At 40.6% G+C, this 22590-nt stretch overlaps 1 protein-coding gene across 4 annotated transcripts in view; it reads right to left on the bottom strand.

The window, feature by feature from the left end:
* Positions 1-22590, bottom strand: part of LOC140463043 (uridine-cytidine kinase-like 1) — a 137323-nt gene that overhangs the window by 76420 nt on the left and 38313 nt on the right. The window contains exon 1 of one of the 4 annotated variants that reach the window (XM_072556666.1): positions 12072-12358. The exons of the other annotated variants lie outside the window; for them this stretch is intronic. Coding sequence (XP_072412767.1) covers positions 12072-12139 — 68 coding nt within the window. The 5' untranslated portion in view covers positions 12140-12358. Of the gene's footprint in view, positions 1-12071; positions 12359-22590 lie in introns of those variants that run through there. 4 annotated transcript variants of the gene reach the window in all.

Here is a 22590-nt window from a genome sequence, read left to right as displayed (position 1 = left end):
GGGTCTGTTGATTAATAATTTAGCAATAATATCACTAGGTCAGTGCCATGGCTTTGTGCCAAGCAGCAACTTTTAGGCTCAACAGGCAGGAAGGTGGAACAACATAGCAAGCCAGGCAGCATCAGGAGGTGGAGAAGTCGATGTTTTGGGTGTAACCTGATGCTGCCTGGTTTGCTGTGTTCTTCCAGCCTCCTGCCTGTATTTCGTATTCCAGCATCTGCAGCTTTATTTTCTAAGCAACTTAAGGCTGGCAAGCAGTGGTTGGGAATGGAGTAGAGGATGCATAGCAGATTAATCTGCAGAGGTGAGATGGGAGAACATCCCTTATATCCGCCACCTAAAAGGATCAGCACCCTTTCTGGCTTTTGTAATCCACTCCCACACTCCTCTTACCCCACCTCCTGGTCATATGGAGACTACCCCAGACCTGCCGGCAGCTGGTCTCCTGCCACTTTTTTTTGTGGGACTTTAGGTGTTCCCAGCAGTGGGCAGAATGGTCATCTTTCTGTTAATGTTGTTGGTGCCAGAACTGCCAGGTAACTAGTTCGCCTGGCAGTTCTGTGTGGCAGAGCACTCTCTCCTGTCAAGGTTAGAAGTTCTAACTGCAGCTGGTCTGAAACAAGCAGCCTCCAGCAGCTGAGGAAATCCTGCTGCATCTAATAACAGAAAATGAACCAAAGTTGAGAAATGTATTGGAGAATCTGGAAACATAGAAAAAAAAAGCCATGGCACAAAAGTCAGACATTTTTCCATGGAGAACATGCCCAATGCCTCACTAATCCTGACAGCCCCCTTTATGCGCAGCTGCATCAAGCTATGCATAGACTCTCAGTACGCAAACATCAAGTGTCAGTATGTATCAAGGTTCTATCTGTCCCCAGTGTTATGAAGGATGAGACTGACCTTGTTGCTGTGGAATACTCCAAGTAGTTGAGCCATTCCATATCATTTGTCCTTCGCAGAGACATTTGCAAAGAACAGCACTTTTGACCATCAGGAAATGGTCAGCATGTAGCGTCCTTGAGTCTCTGCACAAGAAAGGATCCTGTTGGGTTGTTCCATGAGCAGACTATCAAAATCATTTGGCAGCATACCTCATCACCAGAACTTTCCAACGAGCACCAAGATATTGCTTGGCTGGTGGTGAGAATAACCTGTGAGATGCTTCACATTGCCTGGTCAGTCTGTGCTACAGCCCACTGCCCTTGAAGCAGCTGCGGAGGGGTTGGAGATGGTCTCACATCTCCTGCTGGAATGTGCCTTTGCAAAGGAAATCTGGAGAAAGGTGCAATGGTTTTTGTCAAGATTTGTCCTGAGCAGCTCCATGATGCAGGATGCTGTGCTCAATGATGTGGTCCTCAAGATACAAACTAAGACAAACATCAAGTACACCTAGAGGGCCATCAACTTGGTGAAAGACATTCTTTTGTCTGCCCAAAACTTGCTGGTTTTCCAGAGTAAGGAGTTAACCTCGACTGAGTATTGCAGACTGACACATTCCAAGGTCCAGGACTATGTGCTGAGGGATGCATTAAATCTTGGGCAGCTGCTGCCAAGGCACAGTGGGTAAAGACCACAGTCTAAAGTCTTTCTGGCAAAATACAAAACACACACCCTCCTGGTGCCTCAAATACATAAATAATAATGTTTCATAAGTAAGGAATGCCTTGAGTTCATTTGTTGGAACTGTCAAGAAAGTCAATGTTTGTTTGTTTCCTATGCAAAGATTGTACAGAACTGAACTGCTCATGGTGTTATGAATGTAAATAAAAATATTTTGTATGAATAAAGTATGTTTTTGGAATAAAAAATTTGAGATATAAAAATAGATTGCAGCAATCAGAATGATAAACATCGTTGGATTAGAAAATGAAACAGCAATGCTGAATTCACACACAAACTGTATTCGGAGTGCATTCTACAGCTGTTTATCAATCGACATCAGGTACTTTTCAAGTCAGAATTGTTATGTTAACTTCTTGCCTAAAGCAAGCTGCACAACAACAAAAGCACAACCAAATTCAACAGCTGCAATAATTCAAATCTAGAGAAATTGTGATTTTCCCTTTCATTCAGAGAATCAATAACTTGGATTTGTTTGCTATAAACATTAAGTAGCAATGAATATTTCAGGCTAACAGCTCTGATCTCTGATGCCTCTAGTAAAGCATACTCACAGACACAAATACGATTCTCAGGTAGAATTATTATGAGCAACAAGAGTCTTTGGGAATCTCATCCACTAGAAGCACACAGCTGCAAGTCTGACATACAGATTTCTGGCCATTAGAAATATCGCTGAGATTAAGCCCCTCAGAATCCAATTATATTTTCTTGCTCTAAGATACAATATTTTCTTTTTGTCACTTGGAACATTAAAGACCAAGAGGAGTAGGCCATTCAGCCCCTCAAACCAGCCCAATATTCTGTAAATTTATGGCCTGATCATTTGCCCCAGGCTGCAACTCCTCTGACATTTGTTGAACTCTACACACATAAAGACAAAGGACATGTTAAATTTGTTGCAGATCTTGTCCTTTAAATTAATATGCCACTTTAATATTAAAAAAAAATTAAGACAATTGAATTTTGAATTACTGAGGCAATGCTGCAAATTACTCAGAATATGCTGCAAATTACTCAGAATCCTATAAAAAAAAGCTCAACTATAAAAACAGAAGCTATCCAAACAGCCATTTCAATGGCTGTCCACTATACCCAGGCTGTGCACACCACAACAGCCTATAAATGCTCAGTTTCTATTCCTGAGCATTCTGATTTGAGGTTAGTAAATCAGGTAACAGCCAGCTTTAAGAATTTTGGTATTTAAGAATAAATGTTACTAACACTTGTGAGCTCTTGGGTCACAGTGGTAATAATACCTTTGGGCCAGAAGGTCCATGTTCAAGTTCAACCTGCTCCAGAGATGTGTCCTAACATGTTTGAAAAGAGTTGACAGAAAATATCTATGTCAGCTATACGATATACTATCATGCTATACTGGTATTAGAGGCAGTTCAAAAGGAGATTCACTCGGCTCATGGCATGAAGTGGCTATCTTATCAAGAACAGCTGATCACGTTGGGCATTTATTTGCAATTCAGAAGAATGAGGGGTGGTCTTATTGAAACATGTAAGATTTTGAAGGGGCTTGACACGGTAAGTGTTCAGATGTTTCCTTTAGTAGGGGAATCTTGAATTAGGGGACAGAATAAGTGGATAATCATTTAAAAAGAATATGCAAACAAATTTCTTCTCCGTGGGTCGTGAATGCCTGGAAGTCTCTACCTCAGTTGTGGTTCTGAATAGGATGTTCTTAGAGAGTTAATGCAGAATGAGCCAAATGGCCACTTTGTGCACTATAGGGGTTTTATGGTGAACCTGTAAATCCTTCCAATATGCATATGCAGGGTGGTAAATACAAGAGTTCTGGTCAGCCATGCTTGATATAGAGTGAAACCCCCTTCAGCAGCAGCCTCTAGCAGTAACTAGTGACCTGTTTCAGGAAAATAATAGCTTTAGAAACGGATATAAACACAAACTTTATTTGCCTCACAGGCCACTAGCTGCAGGAATAAGGAAAGCCTCAAAAGACCATAGGTTGCTTATAACCACTTTTACAATACAGGATGAGGTTTGCATTACACAATGAGGCTATTTTACTTGAAAATCAAAGTTTTGTTCTCACATGAGGACAATTGAATACTTTGTTTTTTTTTGTAAAGGGGATTGAAAAAGGGGCACACATTTTTTGTTTTACATTGGCAGCAAGTATCTCTGGCCTAACCAAAGTGAGGTTAGGACCCCAATTTCAAAAATCCTAGCAATGATTTTCACTGGAATACACACATCTGTGCAGATGCTTCACAGGAGTCACAGATGAACAGGGCAGTAAAGGCAACATTTGGCACACTGGCCTTCATCAGTCAGGACATTGAGTGTAGACGTTGGGAAGTTATGTTGCAGTTGTTTTACAGTATGTTGGTTAGGCCACACTTGAGTATTTGTGTTCAGGTTTTGGTCATCTTGCTATAGGGAGGACATTATTAAATTGGAAAGTGTGCAGAAGAAATTTACAAGGATGTTGCCAGGACTCAAATGGATAGTTACAGGAAGAAGTGAAACAAGCTAGGATTTCATTCTTTAGAGTGTAGGAGACTGAGGGGGGGGGGGGGGGGGGGAATCTTGTAGAAGTGTATAAGATCACGAGAAGCATGTTTAGGGTGAATGCACACAGTCTTTTTCCCTGGGTTGGAGAATCAAGGACATCAGTTTAAGGTTAGAGGGGAAAGAATAAAAAAAAAGAACCTAAGGAGTAACTTTTTTTTTACACAGAAGGTGGAATGCATGTGTAATGAGCTGCTAGCGGAAGTGGTTGAGGCAGGTACATTAACATTTAAAAAGCATTTGGACAAATACATGGATAGCAAATATTTAGAAGAATATGGACCAAATGCAGGGAAAAGGCATTAGAGTTGATGGACATTTTGGTTAGAATGGACCAATTTGGGCCAAAGGGCTTGTATCTGTGCTGTAGGATTCAATTCTTCTATGAGAAATAACTAGGCATATAAAAGTGCAGCTATTTTCAATCAAATTCAATTTTCACTGGTGGACTACCCAAAAAATCAGAGTTGTGGGCTTTATACTTTTCAGGAGATTTAGCATTATCGTGAGTACAAATGGAGAGAGATTCAGGGATGCTTTCGGGAGAGGGAAGGTGCGTTTTGGAATTGTTAAAAGGTAGACATCTTACAAAAAAAATGGATAAGTCCATTAGAATGGTCAAGCTGTCAAAGGGTTTAATTCCCTTGGAACTTTTCAGTTTCCAAGGCATTTAAATCTCATGTCTTTTGAATTTAAAAGGAAATCCACTTAAAATTAAAATTATTTAATTCTGTCTGTTGACATAAGCCAGAGGGTTATTATTAGAGGATTTGTGCTGATTGACTGATTTCATAAACTATTATGCTAACGGTGAGGTCCTGTAATTTCAAATTGTTTTAAGGTTGTTGATATGGGCTATGACTACAAATGCTTGATTTATAAAGGATTAAGATGTTTAAAGGAAGTTAAATGTACTAAATAGTTCTCTTTTAAAAAATCAGTTTGTTTTTTAAACATTAGTGAATTCATCAAATAGAACTTTATTTTATTTCATTTGCAGGATACTAGGGGATTGTGTGGAAAATGAAGGTGTGCGAAGTGTGAGAGCTGAACAGTTGCTTTTGTTCGATTGTTTTGTTTACAGTTGGGACAAATTCCTGGATTCTGAAGTCTGGCCCTGAACACAGCACGTTCTTGCACCTATAAACCACTGTGGCCGTCTCCAAACCCTTTCTGAAAGTTGTGGGCAAAACTCCCATTGACAAATGTCAGTCCAGAACCAAACTTTGAATTGAGGAATTTTCTCCCGAGCTAGGCTAGTGGGTGCAAGGAATTTTCCCAAGTCCGTGCTCTCCACTAGGAAGCAAAAATTCAGAGTATAATATGGAGCCTGCATGAAATTGAACACAGAGTTACAAAAAAATGCATAGGAATAGAGCACAAATAAATTAAGCAGTACATGTAAACAGCAGAAGTGGAAATTTGACTTCCATCATGTTTTACCAAATATACACGTTCTCAATATGCTTTTATTACTAGGTATCAACTAGATTCAATTAGTAGCACTCTTTCCATAGGAGGCAGAAATTTGTATATTCAAATGTTGCTCTGGAACTCGAGCAGACGGCCAAGATTTTCAGATTTGCTAGCAACCTTGAAGAAAGATGTCCATAAATATTTAATGCTACCACCAGTTTTAAGAGACATCTGAAGTCAGACAACAGAGTTCAATGGGATGAAATGTCAAAGAACTGACAGTGGTTTTAATGCATATATATTTTTATAATAACAGCAATATTCACTATTGGGAAAGAATTGCTTTTAAAAAGCACAATATTTTCTTCAACCTTACTAAATTAACTTGAAGCGATTTCTTATCATGTTGTTTGGAGCACCACCACCTACACTATACTTCCTCTGTTAACACATTGCAGGTTCAAGTACGTGAATTTGAATGCATTTGTTCTTTATTGTAATACCACATCAATTATTATTGCACATGTTGTGCCCTAGATTCATGTCTGATATGATACAAGACTATTCTAACAACATTAGCAACAAACAAAAACTGTTTTTTTGAACACATTTAGAATCTCAGCACCGCTGCAATAAGAGGACATGAACAATGCACTGAATGACAAGAACGTACAGCTCTCACGTCGATGACTTATTTCTCAGCAGTCAAACCTTTTCACAAAGGTTTCCCTGAAGCTGACAAGCAACGATGTCCCAAAACATGGAGCTATTTTTAGAAGAATGAACAGTAAATATAGAGCATGTTACACCATTGCCAAAGTTTCAAAATCTTTCCATATCTTAATACCTGAAAGCTCAAGCAAAATATCGCAAATACTGTAAAATCTCTTTATGCTCCTTCCTTACATTACCTGCTTGGGTTCCAGGCCCTTTCTCATTTCCTAACTGCTGCATAATATATCTGTTAAGGGTTACATTTACTACAATACAATGATAAAACTGTCAGCAGTCATGGTGACATGCATTAATTCTCTTAAAAATGACAACAAATTCTGGAGTCTGCACATCTGCAGTTAAATGTGGAAATCAAAAGTTGCTGTCAGTAATTTTATGCTTCTCCAAAGGGGACTTTGTCAAGGTCCTTAGTGACTCCAATCAATTACAAAACAATGAATCAATGAGAATTTTTTTTTTTGCCTTGCCAACATTCCTACTGTAAAAACCCTTAAAAAATTGTTATTGAATGAGGTATAGCTATATTTTTAATGGTGTACTATCCTTTACAGTAAGAAAAGCATAATGTCCTTACTCTAAAAGGCAAGTAAACTGATGTCTAACCTCAGTGGTGTGGAAACTATTGGAAGCAATTCTGAGGGACAAAATTAATCTGCACTTGGAGAGGCAGGAATTAAATCAAGAACAGTCAATTGTTTAGGGCAGGTCATGTCTGACCAACTTGATTGAATTTTTTTTTGAAGACAGGAGTTAGGTATGTAGATGAGGGCAATGCATTTGAAATTGTCTACTTGGACTTTTGCAAAAGCTTTTGATAGTATCCTGGACAGGAGATGGATTGTGAAAGTAAAAACCTATGGGATCTAATTAAATTTGGCTAAATGGGTCCAGGATTGGCTTAGTGGCAGGAAGCAGATGGTGATGGTCAAGGAGTGTTTTTTTGTGATTCGAAGCCTGTATCCAGTGGGGTTCCGCAGGGCTCATAGTTGGTGCATTTGCTATTTGTAGTATATAAATGATTTAAAACTTTAATGGAGGAAGGTTGATCAGCTAAGTTTGCAAATGATATAAAAGTTGATGCAGTGGTAAATAATAAAGATAGCATTAGATTATAGGAGGATATAAAAGGGCTGGTCATTTCAGTGGCAATTGGAATTCTATCCAGGTAAGTGTGAGATGACATACTTGGGCAGGACAAACAAGGCAAGGAATACCCTATATACTTGAGTAAAAGTCGATGTAAAAGTAAAAAATCTCGAATTTTCCAGATATCTTGTGTAAAAGTCAACCTAGTTTTTCACAGACAACAGATCAACATTTATGAGTCAAGGTACTATCCTGTACATATATGTTACAATGAGAAAATAAATTGTTTGTGCGATTATGTAATTTGACGTACAATACACACTAATTGTACAGTCATACACCTAATTGAAGTTTTGAAGTTTCTTCTTCAATTTGTGTTAAAATTCCCTCCAGAAAAAAAAGTACAGCAGCATTTAAGCTGAAAGTTATTGAAGTTACATAGAAGACAAATGACTATGAAGCAGCAAAGAGAATTGTGTATTTTGGAAAAACGGGAGAGAGACTGGAGAAAGATATCAAACCAACTTCATACAAACCTATAACAAAATTGTGCCAGAGGTAAATCCAACAAATGGCCACAATTGGAGAAAAAAGTTGCTGGGTGGGTACTTGAAAATCATCAAAATGAAAAATGTGTTAATCGTGAAATCATTCCAATCCCCACTCATGAAACAAATCAAAAGGAGGGTGGAATTTCAGATTTTAAGACAAGTGCTGGATGATGCAGAAGGTTCATGAGGAGGCATGACTTAGTACTTTGGCAGAGAACAAAGACTGCCGAAAAGCTGCCTGCTGAACGAGAGGATATTATAGTTTCAACAGTTTGTAATCAGAAATCGGCAGATGGAAGGCTACAAGTTATCGTATATTGGAAACATGGACGAAATGCCTATTACTCTTCACATGCTGGAGAATCTAATTGTGAATCAAAAAGGGGGGAAAAGAAAGGTATCAGGGAGAACAGGTGGCCATAAGGTTTAGTTTAGTTCTTTGTATGACTGACTGTACCAAGTTAAAACCAATGGCTGCTTTTAAAGAGAATAACTTTGCCAAAGGAGAAATGTCCAAAAGAAACTGTCATCCATAGGCATCCACAAAGCTGGATGGATGAAAATGAATGTAGAAAATGATAAAGGAAGTTTGAAATTTACAACCTAGTGGACTACGCAAGGAAAAGAGTTTGCTTGTCTGGGACCAGTTTAGATCGCATCTGGTAAAGAATGTTGTTGATAACATCTGATCACATAACACTCACTTAGCTGTAATTCCCAGTGGACTTACAAGTGTTTTGCAACCAATGGATGTTAGTATCAATAAGCCATTTAAGGAAATGATGAGAATGAAGTGGAATAACTGGATGCATGATGGAGAAAAAACATACACGAAAGTGAGGAAGGTGCAGGCTCCACCACTGCCACTGATCTGTGAATGGATTGTTGATTCATGTAAGGAAATAAAAACTGACACTATTCACAAATCGTTCAAGAAATGTGGAATTTCAAATGCATTGCACAGTACAGAGGACCATTATCTATGGGATGACATAGATAAAGAAGCAGCAGCAGCAGATGTGCTACCTCTAACTATGAACAGGAAAGTTGAAGAGGATTCATGTGATGATTCATCCTGGTGATTACGAAGCTCTTTTCAGTGCTGAAGATGCTGAACAGTGTGACTTTGTAGGATTTTAATGAGCTTTTTAATTTGACATGTTTAATTCGAGATGTACCATGTAATTGTGATTTAAAGTCATATTATATTTCTATTTCATTTTTGTACATATAACTAAAAGTTTACTAATTCATTTTTGTTTCTATGGTCTTTATCCAGCAATTACCATAATTCATTTTTTTCTTTATTTGTTTAGAGATCAATTGGGCTTTCTGCTAATGATATGGTAATTTGGACTGTAGTATGAATGTCAGCCCCTCAAAAGTAGCATCCATGTAATAGTTGACCCCATATGTTTGGTAATAAATCAACAGTAGCATCCTGGGAAACACCAAAGATCAGAGAGGCCTTGCAATGGATGTCCATTGGTAGTAAGACAGATGGGTAAAAAGTGGCGTGTAGGAAACTTGCCTTTATTAACTCAGTCATAAAGGTTAACAGCATTGAGATGATGCTGGAACCGTATAAAACACTGTTCAGACCACAGCTAATATGTAGTTACAGTAACATTTGCAGTTCTGGAATCCACATTAGAGCAAGGATGTAATCCCACTGGAGCTGGTGCAGAGGAGATTGACCAGAAATTTGCCTGGATTGGAGAGTTTTAGTTATGAAGAGAGATTGAATAGACTGGGATTGTTTTCCTTGGAACAGAAGAGACTGCTCTGGGGAAAACAATTGACATGTATCTATGAGTGGCATATACAGGGTAGAACTGAAGAAACCTATTTCCTCGGTGGAGAGATCAATGACTAGGGGACTTAGATTTAAGGTAAGAGGTGGGAGATTTGGAGGGAGTGTAAGAAACAATTTCTTTCACTCGGAGGGTCATGGGAAACTGGAACTCACTGCCTGAAGTGGGGGTAGAGTTAGAGACCCTCATAACATTTTAACAAGTACTGAGGTAGGCACTTGCAATGCCAAAGCATATAAGGTTATGAGCCAAGTGCTAGAAAATTGGATTAGTTAGGTGCTTTATTTGACCAGTACAGACTCAATGGACCAAATGGCCTTTTTCTTTGCTGCAGACCTCTATGACTCAATGAAATGATAATATAATTATGTACATAAGCTAAACTATTACATCTAGAAAAAACTATAGTTTTAAAAAATAATACAAATTGTTAAAAACAGTGTGTTTATATAGCAGCTTCTCCCTTAATTCGATGTGCAAGTCTGAATTATTTATTCTGCTCTTGGTAAATGAAAAATAAAAAAGGATCATTATAACATTCTACTTCCTGATTTGCTGTTAAAAAACAAAGAACAGTACATCACAGGAACAGGCCTTTCGGCTCTCCAAGCCAATGCTGACACATTTTTGTCCTTCCATACTAAAACTGCCTTCACTTACAGGAACCAGAACTGTATGCAATGGTGACCACACTTCCTGAGAGATGTGGATGCTTTGGAGAGGATACAGAAAAGGTTTACCAGAATGTTGTCAGGTATAGAGGATTGCTTTTGATTATAATACTTCAGTGGGATTGGCTGTTCAACCTGCTTACTAATATCACTGTTGCTGAATGCCTGGGGAGCCTCTCGACTTGGTGCCAGAATTAAACTAATGTTACGAAATAGATTACTATCAGAGATCATAAGAACTTGAGAGCTGGCTTTCATTGATATCAGCATTAAGTATTGTTGCTTTGCCAATGAATGTGATATTTTGATTCATATCTTTGCGTTGTCTACAGCATCTCAGCAGATTAAAAATTAATTACCTAAAACATAGCTTACAAAGAAATTAATAAGCATATATTGTAGCAACTACAATAAAGTGCTCAATTCTGGTAAACTGTGACCTTAAGTCAGTTCACCAAATGATTCAATTGAGATTATAAATTGCCACTGATATAGGGTGCAATTTATTAAGCACAATGGAAACATGATCTGTGGCTCATAATGTATTTTTTAACACACTTATTAATGACAAATGTATTAAAATCCAGTGATTGGTTGAGAGATCAAGAGACAATGCAGGTCAGAAAGAAGAATGGCACAGGGTAGAATATGAGCAGCAGAGTTATGGGTGAGCTCACGTTTATAGAAGGTAGAGGTTGGAAGGCTAGCTAAGAGAACATTGAAATAATCAAGTCCGGAGGTGACGGAAGCACGGATGACATGTGCTGGCAGCAGATGGGTGGAGGAACCAGAGATTATGGATTACATAGAGGTAGTGGTAGATTTTGTAATAGGAAAGTTTGGCAACTCAGTTTGGGGTTGAATAGGATGATGAGGTTGCAAGTACAGTATTCTGGTTCAGACTGAGAAGGTAGCTGGGAAGGGACTGGAATCAGCAGCAAGAGTACAGAGCTCTTCACAAGGACTGACAAACATTGGCTTCCGTACTTCTAACACTTTACTGGAGAAAAAAAAAGTGGCTCTTGGGAGATTTTCCATTACCAAGGAAAGTAAAATAAAGAAACTGAATTTTAGTAGCTGCCCTACAGAAACCACCCTGTTACATTAAGATATACATCAGCTCATATTTCAAAAATAAATTGTTGGTTGCCCTGTTCCTTGTACACAATATGATTTTTGCTACTTTATTATAATCAATAAATACTTGACAATACACTCCTCCTAAATAAGACATTGTTTTATTCTCCATCTTATCTATTCCTCAAATGTAACTGGGTCAACAACATGCAGAAGTTCATTATAATACTCGTTACGGCTTGGCTGGCTTGTTCGCTAGTCAGAATCAATTTATACAGTCCACAATCTGGCAATGCCCCTTTCTGTTCCCTCCCCCATTGCCTCACTGAGAAATACTTTCAACTATAATGCTCTGAAACTCAATGACCATGAAAATCCCTGTAGAAATCCAAAATATTCATTTGATTATTTGATGTTTCATTCCCTTGTTCATTTCCAATTAAAATGATAAACGAGCAACAAAAAAAAAACTGGCAACTTAAGAAGAGCCATAGAGTACAGCTGCATCCCAAAAATACATCAAAATGCACCAAAGAAATGAAAGTAATGCTTACCTGCTATCCAACCCCAGGGACCAGCATCCAGATATCCCGGCACCAGAATAAACAGGGAAAGAGCTCATACTAATTGCAACAGGATTGCTTATGCTACGTTGCTCTAAACTGAATACTAGGGTTTTAAATTCATTGTTTTATCTCACGCTAAGGCAACTGGCTGGCTGGGTTTTCCATGGGCTTCAACATGCATGTGTTATGAACCAGGAGATTAAAAGAAAATGCAATGGTTCTCTTTTTTGTTTAAAGAAAAAAAAGGAGTGAAAAGCAAATGCTTTCAAATCCAACAGCAGTCAAAACACATAAGAGGATAACGTATCCCAGAGATTAAGTTCATTGCCTGATATTAATAGCAATCTCTGTCGTGCAAGACTCTTGACACACTGCCCATTTTGATGTAAGCATTATCTGCATATGACATTTGGTTGCAGTGGATCATTTGAGGAAGCCATGGAGTAGTCTACTACCAAAATAAACAACAAATTTGAATGCTCAATATCACAAACATCTATAATTCACCTAGGTGGAAGTGGATACTGCAGATACTGGAGATTAGAGTCAAGATTAGAGTGGTGCTGGAAAAGCACAGCAGGTCAGGCAGCATCCAGAGGAGCAGAGAGAAAAAAAAAATCGACATTTTGGGCAAAAGCCCTTCCTTTTGCCCAAAACATCGACTTTCCTTCTCCTCGGATGCTGCCTGACCTGCTGTGCTTTTCCAGCACCACTCTAATCCTGATGTATAATTCACTATCAAGTTAATAGACTTTAAGTGAAACCAATGTGTACTGCCGAGAGAGTGTTTCATATTATATCAGACAGTTTCTTTAGGAGCCCCTAGCATACATAACTAAATTTGTGTCATATATAATGAGCTCAATACTGAATAAAGCCTAGAATTGCCGAGAAAGTGCAGGGTGCAATTGAAAAGGAATGCATGAAAGCAAAGAGGAAGTATGGCAAAATTTTGGCAAGTAAAATCGAAGAAATAGAAGATAGAAGCAGGAATAAGCTATTTGACCTCCTCGAGCTTGCTCCACTATTCAACATGACCATGACTAATCAAACTCAATACCCCAATTCCACTCTCCCCTACATAGCCCTTAATCCCTTTAGCCACAAGAGCTATAACTGCCTCCTTCTTGAAAACACAAAGCTTTGGCATTAACTTTCGTTTGTGGTAGTGAATTCCACAGGCTCACTCTCTAGGTGAAGAAATTTTTCCTCATCCCAGTCCTAAAAATGTTTATCCTTACCCTGGTTCTGAACTCCCCCACATCTGGAACATTCTTCCTGCATCTAACCTCTCTAGCCCTGTTAGAACTTTGTACATTTCAATGATATTCCTGCTCATTCTTCTAAACCCATGAATACAATCCTAATTGGCTCGACCTCTCCTCATCAGTTAGTCCCACCATGCCAGAAAATCTTGGAGGCACTCCCGCTATAGCAAGAACATTCACGATGCAAACCAAGAGCTGTCATTATGACCAACAATTATTCTACATTTCATGTTGGTATTTCTGTGTGGTCTGGCTTGTAGCAGTACAGTCAAGCTCAGTGATGGACAAGGATAGCCTCCTCCAGTTCAATGTCCTCATTCTCCTCACAGGACTGCTCCTTCTCCCCCAGTTCCTTAGGACATATGCCTGGTTGCCTCCTCCAATTGTACAGAGTACAACACATCAGGATAATGCAGCATGCTATCCAGACTATATTGGAGACCATCCCTCATCAGTCCAAGCAGGAGAACTGCATCCTCAGCAGTCCTAATGTCTGCTCCACCACAATCCTGGCTAAAGTATGGGCAGCACTGTAACTGAGCTCAGCTTCAATCAAGGGTTTATATAATGATATCATGAGCCATAGTCAATGGGTAGTCCTGGTCTCTCACTAACGAGACACTCAAACACACTAGATATGTAAGAGTGCTCCAGGATGTAGGAGTCTGAGCAGCTGCCAGGGCAGTGGGCACACACCTCCAGGAAGTGGAAATGGTGATCACAGATCACCTGCCGATTAATGGAACGGAAGCCCTTCCTGTGATGAATTCTGGAATGTTGTGGATTATGACCCTCTCAATGCCATGTATGTACAGGCTATGGTACACTGCACCTGAGGGAAGCCAGCTTTATTTCTGAATTCCACTGTCTGTGCCACAGCATCTGCCACTGTCTTGATGTATTTGCGGGTGTATGACTGCAGGATCCCACACAGGGTCACCTGTCACTTGCTGGAAGGAGCTGGTCACAGAATTTCCCAGCGACTGTCACCTTCACAAGTTCTGGGATAGAATGGCCTTACACTTCTGCGGGCCTCAGCCCACAGTGCAGCAAGAATACAGAACTTGCACTGGCATTGTACCTCACCTGTCCCCGGGAGATGGAGCTGGGGTCAAAACCACAAGTCCTTCTGCAGTCCCTATACATTCTGAAGGGTTCTGTGGCTGCAACCTCTACTCAAGCTGAGAGCACCTTGGCCTCCCCGTTACTCATGGGTCTGTCATTTGTCCTGGTTCTTCTTGCATCCATGTTCACCTTCTTAGGATGGCAGCCATAGCAACTGACATCCCACTACTAGCTGGATGCATGCAAGTTACCAACGCTGGGAACATAAGGAGCAAAACAGGCTCTTCTCTCAAAGCAGTCAGTCAGTGGTGGCATATCCTGCAGATAGAGTGTGAGTGAAAAATACATCTTGAAGCACTGAGTCACACTACATCAGTATGACAAGAATCCTGTCCCCATATTTCATTCAACTTCAGCTCAGTATGTACAGTAACTTGGTGAAGGTGCAGCGCCAGCTGAGTGACCCGATGTTACCTCAAAAAGGAAGTGCATGTTGCATTCCAACCCACTTCCCACCCAGACCCATAAATCATTCAACTTTTCATTACGTTCAGTAAAATCCATCACCTATACTTTCAAGGCAGAAGTAGGAGTAATGATGTCTGTCTCCCACAGCACCCTTGCAAGGGTCACACACTATGGGTCAATTTTGGCCAAAATTAGTGTCGTTTTAAGTCAATGCCATTAACTTCTGAATCATTGCATCACCGAGCTGTCAATCTACAATTTGCAAGGATCAGTAGTGTAAATTGCCTATTCCAACATTGAATCCTAAACACATTCACTCTACACACATTGTACATTAAAATACAGCTGCAGTTTGTAAGTGGATGCTTCATGATTTGCTCCTTCACATGTCCTGGCATCCAGCAGAAGGGGATCCTGCACTTTTGCCCAAACTGACTCTGACTCTGCCCATTTTCCTAGCTATTTTCTGAATTATTTTCCAGTTGCATCATGCATCTAGAGAAGGATAAGTGATGGCAGAGAATACAGTTTGTATTAGACATCATCAACACTGGGTTCCACCTAATCACCAGGTGACCCACCCCACCTTCCCAAAAAAAACCTCCATGTCCCTTCACCTCACACTACCCCATCAGCTCATTTCTACTCAGCTCCCTCACCCTGTCCCACCAGCATGTGGAGAACTATCATGTTGAACATTGCCTCCAAGTGTCCTCTTTGTTCTGAGCCCTGACACTACAGCTTAATAATGCCCAGCCTGATTCTGTATGCTCACCTTGTGGAGACCATGATGGTGGTCACAACCAATAAGCCCCCTCTCCTGTGGGTCACCACGTGCCTAGCTGTTCAAACCACCACACACATTGCATTTCCCATGTCACACGTTTCTACTTACTCTCACCAGCTTTAATTATGCAGCCCTATTGGTAGTGGGATCCCACCATTGCTCCCATAGAGACGCCTTGCACTCTCTTGACAATCAACACATGGACTGCAAAGCCTCCAACTGACTTCAACCAACAGCCCTTGGACATGATTGACCAGGCACTCTGACTGATGTCTTTGCAGCTCCCCACCAGAAGATGCACAATTGCCCTGATTGCTTGTGCTAGTTACCCACTTCACAGATTGTTGGGACATATCCTTGAACTGTGCGTGGCCCAAATAGATGAGTCTTTGTGGCCACATCCCTGGATTGTACGCAGACTGTGCTGGAACTCCATACTGATAGCAGGCTCTCTGCCTAGCCAAAAAAAAAGAGAGGGTGATGGCTGCACCTTAGTCCAGCCATGGCTACTTGAATACACATGCTGTGTTTGTGTTACATAAACAACTGGCACATGCTGTGGACATTAGACTGACATCTTCAGGGAAAAAAGTGCTCCCCCCACCACCACCCCCCCCACCCCACCCCCATACTCCCATGCCCAGAAAAGATCTCTACAGCCAAACAGACCATCTTATGTGTCTGTGCATAACAGCACATCAATATGGCAATTTCAATCACTTTTGGTTCTGGCTGAAGCACCAACACCCCAATAGGTTCAGCAAGGCAAGGCAAGGCATGGGTGCTGTGAGCATGCAGGTCAGCACTAAGTAAATGAATAATAAGAGAGCAAGTGTGCAGCCCTAAAATACAGCCTGGTCCAATCAATCAGCTGCCAGTGTATGCAAAGTGGCCTTGCAGCAGTCTTCCAAAGTTTGTTTCCAGTGTGCCCTATAATGCAACCTGTGCTTTCTAAGTGCCCCCACAGTAGAAGAGAGGTGCCATGAGGATTGAGAGGGATTGGCAAATATTGGACGCCAATATCCACGGACAAGGAGTGGGTGCAGCTGGTGCCCATGTATTGTGCCAAGAAGCTGTTTAATCATGAGCAACATGGAGGCTGCTGTTCATAGTCAGTGAGGAGCTGAATTTGCCACGTACCTGCTCTGACTTCCATGGTACCATGACACACTGCAGCACCCTGGAGCTGCGCAAATTATAAGAACACCTACACATCATCTTCAGAAACACCAGGTACCCAAAGCGTGTAGTCTGCCAATACCCACATGACAGATCACAACAGGAAGACATAACATGTCCACGTACACTGGTCACTCTGCCATACATTAAGGACATATCAGAAATGACCACCAGACCACTTACTCCAACCCCTGGGTATCATGGTCGCCCATAAACCAATTACCACACTATGACAATCAATAAAAGCATAAAAGGATCCCATACCCACAACCAACAGCACCGATGTGATATACAAAATACCATGTAAAAACTGCCAAAAGCACTACATAAGCTAAACAGGAAAGAAATTAGCCACCAGGGTACACAGACACCAACTAGCTACCAAGAGACGTCAGCTATCACATGTATCCATGCACATGGGCAATGAAGGACACCAATTCAACTGGAACAACGTATTCATCCTAGGACAAGCTAAACTGAGACATGCACGGGAATTCCTGAAAGCCTGGCACTCAACCCAGAACTCCATTAACAAACATGTGGAGTTGGATTCCATTTACCAACCATAAAACCGGAAAATGATACCATCAACCCCAGCAGACCCAGACACATAAATAGCAAGTGGGACAGAACACCAATGTTTCTCACTGGAGGCGTACTGATGATGTTATCTAGTATGGTGACAAAATGTCTGTAAACAAACATACCAGCTCAGTGAGCAAGTCAACGACCTCAAGCTGTTTCTTTATTGATCTCATCCCCATGAAATCACTATGGGTGATGCTTTCTGCACTCAATCAAGTACTGACCATTTCAGAACAATAAACAACAGCTTTCTTTCTCCCTCCACTACTGAATTCACAAATTCAGATGACCTTAATATTTCATTATTCTCTTAGAACAAGTTAGAACATAGAACAATATAGCATAGAACAGGCCCTTCGGCCCTTGATGTTGCGCCGATCTGTGAACTATTCTCAGCTCGTCCCCTTATACTATCCCATCATCATCCTCCTTAACGTGGCTGAGTGGACTACATTGGCAGGTAGGGCATTCCACGCCCTTATCACTCTCTGAATAAAGAACCTGTCTCTGACATCTGTCTTAAATTTACCACCCCTCACTTTGTAGTTATGCCCCCTCGTACAAGCTGATGTCATCATCCTAGGAAAAGGACTTTCACTGTCTACCCTATATAACCCTCTGATCATCTTGTATGTCTTTATCATATCCCCTCTTAGCCGCCTTCTTTCCAATGAGAACAGACCCAAATCTCTCAGCCTTTCCTCATAAGACCTTCCCTCCAGACCAGGCAACATCCTGGTAAATCTCCTCTGCACCTTTTCCAATGCTTCCACATCCTTTCTGTAATGGGCCAACTAGAACTGTACACAATATTCCAAGTGTGGCCGCACTAGCATTTTGTACCATTGCAGCATGACATTGTGGCTCCAGAACTCAATACCTCTACCAATGAAACCTAACACACCATACGCCTTCTTAACAGCACTATCCACCTGGGTGGCAACTTTCAGGGATCTATATACATTGACTCCAAGATCCCTCTGCACATCCACACTACCAAGAATCTTTCCATTGACCCAGTACTCTCTGCCTTCCTGTTATTGTTCCCAAAGTGAATCGCCTCAGGTTTAGCTGAATTGAACTCCATTTGCCACCTCTCAGCCAAATTCTGCTGTTTATCCAAGTCCCCCTGCAACCTGTAACATTCTTCCACACTGTCCACTACTCCACTGACTTTAGTGTCATCTGCAAACTTACTAACCCATCCACCTACGTCTGCATCGAAGTCATTTATAAAAATGACAAACAGCAGTGGTGCCAAAACAGATCCTTGTGGCCAAGTTCTCTTCAAATAGTTGTTCTCTTTTGAGCCAGGAAGTACTTAATCTCTCCTTTCATATGAGGACTTTTGTGATGTAAACTTGTCATTTATAGCTGTCAGTGTGGTACCTGCTAAAGTAATTTTTTTCCTTCTCTTCAGTGTTTTGGATCTGGATACATTATTTTATCTTCATAGTGGTGTCTTCTGTGGAGTTGTATGCATCATATTTTTAATTTGTTGCAGAGTAATTTAGTTCTCATTCCACCACCTATGTTGAAGCAAATTGGCTTATAATTTCAACTTCGAGATTTCTCCTTCACTCCCAGTGATTGAATTATTGTGGAGGCTAATTGTTCACTCCCTTAGGAGATTCATTCTTGTTTGATGTGGCATCTTTTATTGCTGTTGGAGATATTTCTTTGGAACGTGAACAAATCAGGTTTTTTGCTTGACCTTGTCCTTTCCTAATCACTTCAGTCCTTAATGACAGACTTGAATTTGGATTAGATAGTTGTTCACTGATGTATAGCAATGTGACTCCATTTTCCATCTATAATCACATATTCCTTCTAGTAGGCAGTCCAGTTGCTGGTTCTTTGTTGCCTCTCCAAAACTGAACTCCCTCTTTGATAAGTGAAAAACATTTCAGCCAAGCCTTTATACTCTCAGCTTTCCATCTCATTTATAATATGAAACACTATTTGTCTTTAAACTCCAACTTAACCAGATTCAGGAGATTCTGCACTTTGTGCAGGTTCCCCTAAGCTTATAGATTTTATAGTTTTCCACCAGCTTTTCCTTGATCTTATTTTCATCGACTCTTTGCAGTGTGGAAACAGCCCAACAATTTCACACCGACCCTCTGAGCATTAAGCCACAGAGACCATTCCCCTGCCCCATTACTCTACATTTACACTGAACTAATGCTCCTAACCTACACATCTGTGAACACTATGGGCAATTTAGTATGGCCAATTCACTTAATTTGCATATCTTTGGATTGTGGGAGGAAACCAGAGGACCCGGAGGAAACCCACACAGACACGGGGAAAATGTGTTTGTCTGTGTGGAATTCGCACACAGTCACCTGAGGCTGGAATTGAACTCTGGTTCCTAGCATTGTGAGGCAGCAGTGCTAACCACTGAGCCACCGTGTCGCGCCATTTCTTGAATCTCTTGAACCTTTTGAATGAGATCGCCATTACTACATAATGCCTTTTGACTCAGGAGTGCAAAGGTTTGGTTGCAAACGACTTAAACTTTCACTCGTATTTTGAATCCTCAATGTTAGAGAGTTGCTTGTGGCATATGTGTAATGTTAAGTGGAAAGCCTCTTGGAAATTCTACATGCCAACTTTGAGTAAAATGTTTTGTGAAGTAAGACCCTGATAATATTTTGCCCTTAGGTGTAGCTTGAAATTTGAGAGATGCCTATTGACAGAAATGTTTGCATGCCAACATTTCTAGGTCACTGATTTTCCTCAGGAAGAACTTGGAGTTTATCTTCTAGTAGACATTGTTCTATTTCATTTATTTCTTTGGGTAATTCTTCAGTCTTTTGTTTTTTTGTGGCTGCATTCTGCTCTGACACATTTTCTTAAGAATTCATCTACTTTCTTCTAGTGAAAGCATTTTGTGCAGGTTAATGTAGTTTTTTTGTGTTGGCAAAGACCCTACGTCTGGTTGTAGAGTGATACTGGGTGTTATGGAACTCATCAGGTCTGGATTCCAGCAGTAAGGAGATTAAACTCTACCTGAGCCAGAGAGCTGGGAATTCAGATAATTGACTGTTCTTGTGATATAGCTCTACCATGCTGTAGCCACTATCATGTGTACAGGCAAGTCACATGCACATGATTGCACCTTCTATAAAAAAGGTTCGGACTTCATTTGCAGAGTTTCTTGGATTGTTACAGTATCCTTTCACTGGCATTAGTTCTCTCATTTCCCATTGTGGAAGACAACCACTTGCATTTATACGGCATCTTATATGTAGTACAATGTCCCGAGCAGGCATTTACAGGAGCTGCAACAAAAATCTGATACCAAGCTACAAAAGAAACTACCAGTGTAGATAGATAGAACTTAAAGCTTGGCCAAGAAGTAAGTTTGATCAGAAAGATACCAAAGAAACAAAGTACAAATCAAACTTTTGAACAATATTAAAATCAACCACACACTAAGTATTGTTATCTTTCTTCAAAGGATTACAAAAGTGTTTTATGTTGCTGTAATGTGGCAGGCAGTGTGTGTCTGTGATTTTCATACGTAAGCCATAATTTCAAACTTTCCCAATATGATAAGATGATGGTAGCTGGTTTTAAAATAAGAGGTAATCTGTTGTTAGATTTCTTGATGTGGAGGTGCCAATGTTGGACTGGGGTGGACAAAGTTAAAAAAAATCACAGCACCAGGTTACTGTCCAACAGGTTTGTTTGGAATTACAAGCTTTCAGAATGCTACTCCTTCATCAGGTAGCTGACAGCGCTCCAAAAGCTAGTACTTCCAAATAAACCTGTTGGACTATAACCTGGTGTTGTGTGATTTTTAACTTTTGTTATGTTCCTGACTGCATAGAAGGACATACAGCCCAACAAATCTGTGCTAGTCAAAAACGTTTCTAAACCCATTTTCCATCACTTTGCCCCTCACCTTGTATGCCTTTGGATAATAAGTGCACATCTAAAATACTTTTTAAATGTTGTTTTTAAAATTTTTTTTATTATTAGATTCCCTACAGTGTGGAAACAGGCCCATCAGCCCAACAAGTCCACACCGACCCTCCGAAGAGCAGCCCACCCAGACCCATTCCCCTACATTTACCCCTCCACTTAACACCACGGCAATTTAGCATGGCCAATTCATCTAACCTGCACATTTTTTTGGACTGTGGAAGGAAATCAGAGCACCCGGAGGAAACCCACACAGACACAAGGAGAATGTGCAAACTCCACACAGACAGTTGCCTGAGACAGGGATTGAATCCGGGTCTCTGGTGCTGTAAGGTAGCAGCGCTAACTACTGTGCCACTGTGCTTTGTTGGCTGGACAGCTGATTTGTGATGCTGAGTGACACCAACAATTCCCAGCCTTCTCAAACTCACCCCTCACCTGAGGCATGGTGATCCTTACATTAAGAATTCTCCACCAGTCATTCCTCTAATGAGGAGACAGTGGTCCTCTGGGACTATGACAACTTTACCTTTATACTACAGTAGTTGGAAGATAAATTGTGGTAATTCATCAAGGCTCCTTGAACAGCGCCTTTTAAACACAAAACTTGTTTCATCTTGATGAACAAACGTATAGGAACATCCACCACCAAGTGCAAGTTCGCCTCTAAGCCACACATGGAATATTAGCTCTCTCCTTCATCACCAGGTCAAAACACTAGTAACCCCTCCCTAATAGCACAGTGGGTATCCCTACACCACAAGGATTGCAGGTTGGTCAAGGTAGAAACTCATCACCACTTTCTATATGAATATCCAGGACGAGCAATAAACTCTGGCCCAGCCATTGGCAACCACTTTCATGAATGAACAAAACAAAAAAAAAGACAATGTTCCCAACAAATAATAGTCAAAACACACTAAACAGATCATATAAAAAAAACTTAGTGACTTGTCATAGTTTAGAAGAGACTATAAAATCATCAGCTTCTTGATCTTCCACCCACCAGTGAACAATCCTTGAAGACTGGATGGATCAATGGTGTACACAATATCCCCCATATTCTGATAGGAGAATGATGTACTAAAAATCTCTCAGCTATAACAGAGAATTCTCTGTGACAACGTGTTCACACTCAGATGAATCACATCTTAGCCCTGACCAGAATTCACTACAGTGGCCCCAGCTGGGAGGGACAGCGAAGTCAGTGAAGATATCTGCT

The sequence above is a fragment of the Chiloscyllium punctatum genome, chromosome 37 (genome assembly GCF_047496795.1).
Source record: "Chiloscyllium punctatum isolate Juve2018m chromosome 37, sChiPun1.3, whole genome shotgun sequence".
In the NCBI taxonomy this organism is placed as follows: Eukaryota; Metazoa; Chordata; class Chondrichthyes; order Orectolobiformes; family Hemiscylliidae; genus Chiloscyllium; species Chiloscyllium punctatum.
Note: the sequence above shows the minus strand (reverse complement) of the source record. Positions and strands in the feature narration are given on the sequence as shown.